General features: G+C 35.9%; 1 protein-coding gene across 1 annotated transcript in view; it reads left to right on the top strand.

Moving 5' to 3' along the window:
• Positions 1-12,199, top strand: part of ERC2 (ELKS/RAB6-interacting/CAST family member 2) — a gene marked incomplete at both ends in the record, with an annotated part of 332,401 nt that overhangs the window by 181,267 nt on the left and 138,935 nt on the right. The window contains one exon of the mRNA XM_084269469.1: positions 7,536-7,671. Within this exon, the coding sequence (XP_084125595.1) occupies positions 7,536-7,671 (136 nt within the window). The remainder of the gene's footprint in view (positions 1-7,535; positions 7,672-12,199) is intronic.

Genomic DNA, 12,199 nt, shown 5'->3' with positions numbered 1-12,199 from the left:
GGGTTTGGTTTTGGGTTTGTTGGTTTGGTAGGTTTATTTGGTGTGTTTTTGAAGACAACCCCCTTGCCCCCCCCTGCCCCCCCAACACCCAACAAAAACCAAAAGCCAGAGGAAAAAGCTTTGCACAAAAGCTGGAAAGGACCTGATGAGACAGCAACAGGATTTCAACTCCTTGGTTGCAAGTATGAGGCAACAAACTATTTCCAGTTACTGGTTACAGTTATCACTAGTGGTATCGATTAGTTAAATAGCTGATCAAGCAATTGCCACCGATCAGATCAAATATCAAAGAACAATGTCTAGTATCCTGTCATCAGCACTATTTTTATTTATTTTATTTGAAAATAAGAGAAACAGAAGAAAATGCAGAACAATCCTTGGTGTATGAGAGATGTGTGACAGAGACTTCTGGTATGGATTTTGCACATGTTCATAGAAAGTGTCATCCAGTAAGAATGTGCTGAGAAAGGCAGTAGTGCCATGCACTGTGTTGGCGTTTCAGTGGTCATGGTGCAGGTACGTGTTGAAATGAAGTGATATGAGACATAGTTTGGAACAGGGTTTTAGTAGGTTTTTTTCATTCATGCATTATGCTCATATGGATATTTCTCGGATCTCTCGAGGGCTTTAGAAGGATCTGTATCAGACTAAGCACTTAAAGAAAGATCTTTGGAAAACTTCCCAGAATGTGTGCTAGGTAAACCCTTCCTCAAACATTTTTGTCTTTCAGGTGAGAAATGTTTCAGTTGTTGGTTCTCTCCAGGCAACAATATCTTTTTGTGTTGCTTTTGGAGGCAAAATAGTTGTCATGCTGAAACACTGTCATAATCTGAGTATTAGAAATCTTAAATGAGGCTTCAAACATCTTAAATAATGAGATTTAAAGGGGGGGGGGAAAGAAAAGAAAAAGAAAGGATTCTTTGAACTTACATACAGAAGTAGAGAGAACTTATAGAAGTAGAGGGGGAAAATTTAAGTCTTCTATAATGGGAATAAAATCTGCAAGGTTTTCTGCTTTGCAGTAGTGAGGGCAAGAAGGGCAAAAGTGAGAGGATAGACAGGATTTTTTTTGTTTGTAGGATGGTAACAGATTCATCAGACATGCAAAAATAAGGAATCTCTTGGGATCTGGGGATGAAGTATTCCTCCAAAATGTGGCCTTTATGATAACAGACATGGAAAAAATTCTGGGGTTTTTTTTGTTTTTTTTTTTTTCTTTTGAGTCTGTCAAAAATCAAGGAATTCCCATGCTCTGGTCTTTCCCCCTGGAAGTCTTAAATCAAAACACTTAAATCTTATGTTCCTGTGTAGTGATCTGCACTACTCTGAGCCTTTATGTTGGTCTGTCAAATTTTCATACTCCTGAATTTGAAAGAAACAGAAGAAATGTTTGGGATTTTCCTGTGGGTTGTTTTTTGGTAGGGTGGTGTTTTTTGGTTTTGGGTTTGTTTTTTTAAAATTATGTAATAGCTTTGAAATGGAGAATGGAGCTGATTTACACCAATGTTATACTTCAGTTCCAGGAGAATCAGTAGGAGCCACATCCTCCTTAAAGAAGACAATTATCTGTCCACTCATATTCTCAGAAATTGGGTGCATTGTATAGTGTTATCAAATGGAATAAAAAGGCTGTGCAGAGAAAGTATTACAAGTTTTGGCAAAGTAAGATATATTCATAGCAGTTTCATCATCAGATGGTTGAAATAACCAGAGAGGTAAAGCCCAAGCGAAAAGAATCTGGAGGGGAGTTACATATTAGAAGTGGTAAATTGCTTAACTATAGCTTTGGGAACTTCCTAGGCTCCATTCTACATATGTTGCTTGTTTTGTGGCTGGAGTATGTTGTATTGGTGGATATGCACTTGGATCAGTTTTTGTTAGGGCATCACTGAAACAGTTTTCGCTGATGCATTTAGCCCTGCAACATATATGCATTTTACTGTATTTTACAGATTCCTTATTGGGAGAACCAGGCTGCTGCTTTGTCCCTGTATTTTTCCCATTTTGCTTTTTGGTACTGCACTTGTACCAAAGAAGACTAATTTCAGTCTAGATGGTTCTGAATTTTAAAGGATTAACCTTATGCTGTTGTTTTAGTCTTGCCTCAAAATCAAATGGGAGCCTATATGCACTGTCAGTTTTAAGACAGTGAGAACTAAACTGTTGGAGATATTTATACTGAGCCTTACTGAAGTAATGTAGTTCAGAATGGACATTCACATGGACAGGATTTACAGGATCAGGTCTTCTGCATGACTAGCTACTGAGATCCAGAGTGCCTAGTTAAAATGTTAAGACCAATTTTATTGCTCACATATGTGAATTGTTTGTAAAGGTGCCACCCATGCTACCCAGTGCATGCCCAGAGCAACAGGTGAAGATGTTTGATTATTTAAAATATGTGTACAGGATTAAATTTTAAAATGTATTTCTCAGACAGTTTTATTTTATAGACTACATTGCTGTATTTCATATTTTCCCCCTGAAAAACATTCTTTGATGTCTATTGCACTCTATTTTTTAACTGAATTTGTTCCAGAGTACAAGTTCCTAGCATACTAGAGAATTTTTTGATTGACTTTAAGGCAGCTGGCCCGTTGTAGTGCTGCTTCATGCGATGAAAATTATTACAGACATATTCCTTTGAAGAATGTTACAGATTTTGCTCCTGGGAGTATGTTGCATGTCTGCATTTTTTGGATGCATTGAGGAAAACGATAAATCTTTATGAAATAAGGTAAAGGCTATATGAAGCATGTGACACTTATTTTTGGCTGACTTTACCAACGTTTTGGCCAAGGTATCCAGGTGAATAATTAAAGCTAGATATTTAATGAAATAGCATGATTTTCTGTAGCTATTATAGATGAAGGCTTTGGAGTTTAGACAGCAATTGCACGCTACTGTAAAATGAAATCTGTAAGATGCTACATATATGTGGAAACTAGAGGCTAATATTCATCTTAAAAGGTTCGACTGAAGGAATTAAATGTATTGTTAGAATTCCAGGATCAATTTGTGTGCTATTCCAGAAGAACAAGAGAAAAGAGAGACAGACATACTTAAGCATAGTCATTACAATTACTGATATTCATTCTAGTAAAAACTAAGTGCTACTACTGTTTTGATATTTGTCTTTCTGCTGATGGAAGGCCTGGGTCTCCATCTCACTGATGTCTAATTTTTGCAAAGTCATTTAATTTAAAAGCTAAATAGACTGAAGGGCTAGGGTAATTGATGCAAGCGCTCTGCACATTCAGAATGAGAGAATGTCTAATGTACTAGAAAAAGAAAATTTTATTTTGAATTTTTTCTGGTATCTGCATCTCCTCTTTATTAAGTTCCAGTGTCATTGTTTTCTAGTATTTATGTTCACTGGTGTTTGCTGGATACTGCTTCTCTATGCTGAAAGATCAGATGAGGTGGAAGAAAAAAGTCCTTCACTGTGACTCCAGAATAGATCAGAAATTATCTCTCTTTGTCTCTCCCTTTCCTTTTGTAACTATTAAAGAAGTCTTACATTCTAGCTCCATTTTGAAGTTATCATAGCTTGACTGAATTGTTTTCTGTCCATAGGTGAAGCTGTTAGATGTTTTCTGACAATAACCTATGGCTATAACCATAGGAACACAAACAGATATGTGAAGTGTCATTAACCAGCCATTTTAATGTTTAGCCAAGATTAGGTGTGTGTGCAAAGTATTAGTCATCTATGATGCTTTTTACACCACTTTTTTTCCTTGAATGTTATGAGTTCAGAACACCATTTCTTTAAGCCAAATGTGGTATTGGCCCCACTTCTTTGCTTGGGTGCTTTCGAAGCAGTTTGGAGACTGGCTTTCCAGTTATGAGAAGTTTGTAAAATTACAAACACAGCGTAGTTTTCTGTAGTAACTATAATTTGTGATGACTGTACTATATAGTTCAATGGCTGAAGTATTTAGGTCATTATAAGATAACAGATACCCAGCTTCAAAGGAAACTGTAACAATGTGAAAAAATCAGAAAGCTGGGGAACTCCTCTATATGCTTTAGGATGGTTAGGCTATCAAACAAAGAGTACTTCTTTTGCATAGCTTTTAATATCAGAATATGATTACTTTGTGATGGTAAAATCAGTTCTACTGCCCAGACCCCTGCAGCAGACATCTCAGATTTTGAAGACAATACATCTTAAATGGTAATGTTTTATTTATTTTATTCTGTCTAATGTATTTTGTGGTTCTATAGCTTTAAATTGAAGCAGTGTAGCAGCACACATGTAACTAATTCCTCATGATAAATAGTAATGTAGACTCAACTGTGCATATCAGCGCAGCTACTAGTAAACTATGCGGGTACTTTACCTCATATATGGTAATGACATAGGATATTTTGGGCTGGTTGTGTACTGTTCCCAAATATTTTTCTATTTCTCATGAACAATTATTACTTCTTCTAATCCCCTGTAATCAAAAGCATTTTAGAAAGAGACATGTGAAAAAATACCAGAGCGAATGTATTCAAAATATACTGGATCAAGGATTATATTTGATATATTTATTGTTTAAAAAAAAATCATTGGGGAATGTGTTCCTCTGTTGAACTCCCTGTACCTTTAATGCAGCCCTAAAAGAAAAGTACTCAGCTAGGCTTTTTAACTGTAGCATTTTCTTTTCATTTCCATAGGCATGTAGTCAGTTGTGGAAGAAATAGAGCCTGTGACACAGCTTTCTTTTATTTCCTTCCCTTCAAGATTTTGCATATCACAGGCACCAGATGTTTTCCTTTGCATCTTTGCCATATTCTGCTTTTCAGTGTAGCACTAGACAGAAACTGAAGTGGGAAGTTGTGAGAGGGAAGGCTGACGAAAGAAGCAGTTAACATTGGCCTATAATTGAACTTCTTTCAGAGATTAGCTATAAAATAATTTATCATTTAGTCAGCATTAGATTCAAAACCATTTTCTGTTTTAATGTCACAAAGTCGTATTATACCACCAAAATTTCTTTCAAGTACTAAGTTTGTATAAGAAGTCACGAAATTAATTTTTTCGAGTATTCACTTTGGTTTTATGCCTCTTATGTTACACTTTCAAATATGCAACATGGAATTATCCAAGTGAATTGATTTTCCTTCAGCATAGCACTCAGCATATAACATTTGAATACTTGAATTAGAAAGGCAAAGGGCATCACTTAAATTTTTGAGAAATTTAGTGAAAACTAGACAAATAGCTAAACCCATTATATTCTTTAAGCGCTGGAGACAGGTTTAAGCAAAGCATGCTATTTCTGGTTATTTTTTTATTAATCTTTAGGTGTGACTTTGACAAAAATATCCCTGCTGGTTTTAGTACTGTTGTTGTTTACTTATTATTGGTTAGGTGTGGCTTAGTGGTATGTTTTTCAGAAAACTAACCTTTCTGAAAACACAGTGAGAAAATTCAGTGATTTGTGCTATACTCCCCAGCCTATTGAGGTAGGTGACATGCAGGCAAGATTCTTTTCACCATCATGTAGTCTATTATTTTTTAATTCTCAAGTTACCTTCATTTGGGGATTTAAACATGATTGTAGAAATCTACCAAGAGACATCTGTAGTGCTGTACTGGCGGTCTCTTTGAGCTGGAAAAAAGGTGGTGTTTTATAGGAGTTCCATTATTTTGTTAAAGGTAAGTCTAAAGGGGAGAGCGCCTTAGGCATATAGTTTATTAGAACTCTATCTCGGTACTGTAGAAATATTTGAGACTATTTAAGGAAGATACAGGCTAGGGTCTTGAAGTCGGTAGCATTGCAAAATGCTCACTTCCTACCAGAGTTGTTTTACCTGGATAAGCTCAGCTGTTTGTCTTTCGGTTGCTTTTTTGTGTAGTATAAAAATGGTTGTACTGAAAATACATTAAAATAAGATGGCTTTTGATTATTTTTTTCCCCTGAAACTGGTCTATTTTCCGGCAGCAGTGTCTTGTTGGGGATTTTGTACAGTCTTAATGAATGTTATTTCTAACATTAAAAAATCAGTACAAAAGACAAATGCTGTAAACAGACACTCACTTTGGATAATCTGTGGGGGTTGTGCCTTAACAGGCTGGTGCCAACTCTTGAGCATAATAGGATGCAACTGTTTTTTTTTAATATAGGAATTTGTACTTGTATTTTTAAAATTATATCTATAAGCTTGATGCAAATTCTTTTAAAAAGCAAAGATTTTTGTTTGAATTAGTTTTATCCACTTTTCTAGAAAAGATTTTTAAATAATAGTAGATGAACTTTTGTTCTATGCACTATATCTACAGACTTGTGTATGAAGTGTTTCCAAAGAATTTTAATACCATGGCAACACTTATTGATTAGATTAATTGTTAATTTTTCAGTATAAATAAGTAACAAAAAAAAAAGTAGGAAAAAGAAACCAGTGATAGAAGTAAATTTAAATTGCCTTATTTCTTTAGAATAATAAAATCAGTGCAGGAAATGTATTCTATAATTACTATTTTTTTGTAATATAAGTTCTGGTGTGGAAGCAACTGAGACATTTTCAGTGATCCTTTTGGGCATTGAATAATATTCTCTTCATTTGCCAAAATAGGATTAGTGAGTAGATCTCATTAGGAATTTGCACATGACTTTATTTTTATATAGATAAAAGGGAGCAAATTCCTCAAAGTCAAAGAAAGTTGGGAAAATAATATCTAAGAATCCAAGCAGGTAGAAAGCATTAGTGCAAGGATATTTTTTCAGTGCCTGCCAGGCAACATTAGTTTGCCTTCTTTCTTAACATGTAGGCCAAGTATCAGGATCGGGCAAGTTTCTGCTAACTTAATGAGTAAGATCCACAGCAAAAGATAATTAAATGCTGAAATAATTATTTGCTTGTTTTTAGTTGAATACAGTCTTAACAAAAGAATATATACAGCAGTGGTAAGGGTTGTTTCATTTTCATTAGAAATTACTCATAAATCCACTTGTTGATAACCTTTTGTAGAAAGAAGTCCATTGTTAAAAAAAGATAGAAATGTCATGTTTTTGTTATGTACAAAGCTGTTTTTAAAGGCATCCTTTATTCCTCATGGCATATTTATGACATGACTTCTTACCCCATCACACTTTAATCCTCAGAAACGTTGTATGTACAGTTTTCAAAAATAGAATTTCACAACATACATTATTCATGACCTTCACCTTCTGCTTCTTCTGAAATTAATGCTACTTAAAGCACCCATTAAAATCGCTCCCAAGCTCACTGTGTATGTATGGATTTTTTTTTATTTTACAGCATGGAATTTTTTCTTTTACAGGAACAATTTTTCTGCATAGTGCTTAGAACACTTATGAGTATTTGTGAACAGATGATAAAACCCAAAATATCTTGTAGGCCCAAATGATTACTTTACCATTGTGTATTAAAGACATTTGGATATGTTATCTTGAAAACAATATGATACTTGTGTCTGTTGGAGAATTGATGCCCTATGTTAATCCCAAGTGAATTTATAGAGAAAAAGAAGTGATTGCTGTCATTAATACTCATGCATATATGTATACAATTCCTAGACATATGAAGGACCAAAACAAGAAGGTTGCTAATCTGAAGCACAATCAGCAAATGGAGAAAAAGAAGAATGCACAGTTGTTGGAAGAAGTTCGCAGGCGAGAGGATAATATGACAGACAACTCTCAACATTTACAAGTGAGTTTATTTTTGAACTGTGATTTAAAATCATCAAAGAAAGCACATTTCTGTATCACTGTTTGTCTTCCAGGATGTATACTGAACTTCTTCCCAAAAAGAGCTGATAGCTGCATAGCCTGAATTTAGGAATAAAAAGCCTTCTCTGGTGTATAGCTCTTCTGTGCTGTTCATGTGCTGTAAAAGCATTCACACACTAAGAATGGTTTATGAAAATCAGTGAAGTAAGAATTGCTATTTCTCAGTTACCATGCCTTAACATTTATTTTTATCTTGTGTACATCAAGATATTACTCTGAATAATGTGTGTATGCATGTGTTGTCGCCCATCCTACACTTGTGGAGCTGCTGGGAAAGTGAAAAAGAGAAGATCCCAGCTGCTTCTGCCTATCAGCAGATGCTTTGCATTCCCCAACTCTTCCTCCAGTAGCTTCAGGAGCAAATAGGAGGAGGTGAGTGTTGGTTGTCTGCACTGCTGGTGTGCTTGAACAGCCAATCTTGCTTTCTCTGGCATAAGCAAAATGGGCTATCACCTGCTCTCAGCAGTGTGCTGCTGTAGCTAGTTCCTATATTTCCTGTGTCTAATACTTTGGCTCATTTCCTTGGCTTATTTCTTCCGGTGCCTTTCTTAATGTCGATCATTGTGTTCATGCAGGGCTGATGTATTGTCTCTTTGCATTTTGCTGTTTGAGTGAATTAGACTGGTGCTCACTGCATGGGTAACAGAGAGGGCAAATCTACCTCAATGAAAATGGCTTGTTTGGCTTCACAAATTAAGCCATAAAATACTCGGACGTGTGCAGTTGCCAATAGAAGTGCTGCAGAGCAGCACTATTATGTGTTCAATTAAATCCCTGAAGAAATGGAGAGGAGAGGAATTGAGAAAAGCTGCCAAACTTGACAAACATCTGGCATTTTTTTCATTCCTCAGCAAATTAAGATACACAGCTGCTTTGGTCTAGCAGGTACAGGAGACAATTGCAACTTTACACCTTCAGGGCATCCTGATAAGCAGTCATATAAGGACACATGTTCTTTCATATGATTAAGTAAGATGGGGTAGCAGTATTAGCTGGGGCACTTTTTTTTGTTGTTTTGAGGTTAAGGTGTGTTATTCTCTGTGGAAGTTCCTTAGGATTTGCTTTAGAAAATGAACCCCAAAATCCATTGTTCCACTGAAAGCTCATTATGCTACTTCTAAACCTGATGGAAACATCAGCCTCACATATTGGGAGTGTGCATTTTCTCTATCATTACAAGATTCAGGGAGACATTGCTTGTTTAAAAAAATCCCTCCTCCTCTGGAGGGTTGTTGAGAGAACAAGTAGCTTTTAAAATGCAAGCTTTTTCCTTTAAAAAAGTTTGATCATTGGTACTGGTGGATGCAGGCATGATTTTGATTGACCTGTATGGCTTGTCACTTCATGGTGAATTTGATTTGAGGGTTTTTTATCTGGTCACATAAAATTTTTGAATGTATTTAGCATAAGATACATGTTTCCTCCCGTAATAATAAGCCACAAATGCCTGGGTGGAGGGCTAGAACACACATACTTTCCACAAATCTGAGTATGCAGCTACAATTCTGAGCGTTCTAGATCTGAATTTATTTATGCATGTATTCAAAAGGATGCATATAGTGCCTTATGTAATAGGTAAATTTGTTTACTTCCCTTCCAACCCAGTAGTGCGGTGTTTTTCCAAGGAAGCAAAATATAAACTGAAGTTCTTCTAAGATATGAACATACACAGAATTCAAACTGGGTTATTAAGGGTTGACTACATGAATAATCTGACAGAGTGGACTACTTGGTCCCTTTTGATATTAAATTTCAGTTTATAAACGATATATAAAGTTAATGAAATGTAATAGTAGTGATCTAAAGATTTAAGTGAGGTAGGATTTCTAAGGAAACATGTGAGATTTATGATATTTAAAAGAACAAATTTCTGGGAGTACTACGCATTTGATCATTTAAAGTAAAATGGTATTTAAATAAAGGTCAAATTAACGTCTTCATAAAACATAGGCATCTAACCACCTTTTCTTGTCACTTTATACTAGCACCTATGTTTAGTAGAAACACCTTCTGTTCATAGGCATTTATAATACATAGTGCTTGTGTCTGTAGTGTTCTGGAAAAGATGTAATAAGAAAGATAGTATAATTGTCCGTGGACTATGCAGAGAGTCATTCAGGACAAACTGAAGCAATCAGTTGAAGTGCCATCCATTTTGTACAGCTCAAGTAGGGCCATTCAGCTGTCCACTTGCTGTCTGGCAGGTCTGAAGAAGTTCAGAAGGCTGGAGTTTCTTTCACCCTTCAATAGTATGTAATAATCCCTGAGGCTTGTAGCATCATGTGGATTTCTGACACTTTTCACTATCTGTTCAGATAAGACCCTCTCAAAGCTGGTTCATACATATCTGAGCATCAGCATTTGCAGGTTAAGAGAGGGCCTCATCTCACAGCACTCCAGAACCACTGCTGAGATGGAGTGCCCTGGGATGACCAGGGAGGGGATTCGCTTTGGTCTCCCTCAGCTATCATCTGTAACTGTGAGTGATGCTTCAGGTGTGGTTTTGGGGGGGTTATTTGGATCACTGTAAAACTGGAAACATCAGGGAGCCAGACTTCAGATTAATTCTCGGGAATGAAGAATAGTTGTGAGGTTTTCTGCTTTTTTCCTTCCACAAATCAAGGGCAGACCTGTGCAAATCTTGCCAAATGAGATGGCCATATATTACATGAAGCATCGCAGCAGGAGAGCTGGCCCTTGAGCACTTTATCATGAAATTTTTTGAGAATGGTGTATCTAACATGCCGTCATTTCTCTCTCTTTCTCCATCTTAAAAAGATAAGCCTTTTTGAGGAATGCTAAGCTGAGAAATACATAGGTATCACCATGAAGTTGTGCATGCTTCCTCAAATCTCTTTGCAGGATCTTGAAATGTTAAAGATGTGAGACATGTTTATTTCCTGAGATGTGTTTTTCTTGATTCTTCTGTGGAACATGTTTGTTCCAGTAACACAGTTACCTCAGTGGAATTGGGAAAGAAAACATTTGCATAACATTAAGAACTTGAGTGCGTTTGGTTTTGATTCTGATTTTCAAACCTGCTGTAATAGCAGCAACAACAAAGTCTTTTCTCCAGAGTAAACAATAAGAATGTGCATGTAATAATATTCCCATATGTCTCATCACATAGCCCCAAAGGAAATCAAATGTGTGCTTTTGATTATACTTTTTATAAATGTGAAGTATTGATTTAATAAACGATTTTAACCTTATGGAATCATACCTCTGCTAAGTCCAGAAACACTGCTCTGTGGAAACATTTTGCAAACTGACCAACACAAACATGTCACAAGAGAAGTGCAGGGTTGAGCATGAAAACAAAGTTAAAAAGTTAATACTCCATTCTGCTCTACGCAGCTTCGGCATGTTTCCACCTTTTCTTCTGATTTATCTGCTGGAAAAGTCATTAATTTTCCTAATATTTTAAATGCTTGGGTTATTTGTCACAGTTCCCTCGTAGGTAGCTTGGATTTTCTTTGGGCAGAAATCCATATGCTGAAAAGAGATATTTCACTGAAAAAACTTGGTTTTGAGCGAGTCATTGTGTAGTTCTCATTGGTTTCAAATATACACCAAAAGTTTCATGTTGGCTGGAAATTTTGTCTTAGGTAATGAAAAAAACACAATTAGGAGAGAGTTCTATCAAATGAAATAGAAAAACTGGGTAGTTAATATTACTGCTGTCTGATTCTTGCCATGTTGAAAGTCTGTGGTATCTTACTAAAAGTAGCTCCCAAGAGATTTCACAGCTAGTCAGTGTGTGAATCCTTAAACTTTGATTTGTTTCTTTATTTTTCCCCTCTGTTCTTCAGCATATAAATTTCATCTCCATAACAGTTACAGAAATACAAAATATACTGAAGATGTATACTCTCTGATGTATACTCATATGTACTGTCATATGTTCTGTGTCTCTTAAAATAAAATAAACATGGCCTAAACAAGGGGTATACCTGATGTTAATTCATTATGATTTTTTGCTTAATGCAGCATGTTTCCTACTGCATTGTCTCAAAAACTTTGAAACTACAATATTAATAAAAAGAGGAAGCTGGGGAATGAGAAGAAGTCTTGCAAATAAAAATGAACAGAGCACTGTAATCAGTTTGGAGACAGAGGAAACAGTTGTGACTCTTATGCAGACAGGCATTAGTGTACCTAGCTGACATAAGGCAGGAGAGAATTCGTTGCATAAACACACAGCGTTGTATTTATTAGTGCTGAAATACATATGCAGTGAGAAAAGTCAACCTTTTAAGAGGTTAAAATCCTGATTTATTGTATTAAAAATGAATTTCTGTTTCAGCATTCATCTGAAGCTGGGCCTACACCTTTCTGAAAGGCTTTAATACCAAAGGTTTACTAGATTCTGTATCTCTCTGTGTCCAAAAGGCCGGTGGGGGAAGATGGAGATAAGATCGAGATTTTACCTTTTACACCCTTCCTCT

The sequence above is a fragment of the Gallinula chloropus genome (genome assembly GCF_964237585.1).
Source record: "Gallinula chloropus genome assembly, chromosome: 12".
NCBI classification, from domain to species: domain Eukaryota; kingdom Metazoa; phylum Chordata; class Aves; order Gruiformes; family Rallidae; genus Gallinula; species Gallinula chloropus.
This window is presented reverse-complemented; position numbering and strand designations above follow the sequence as displayed.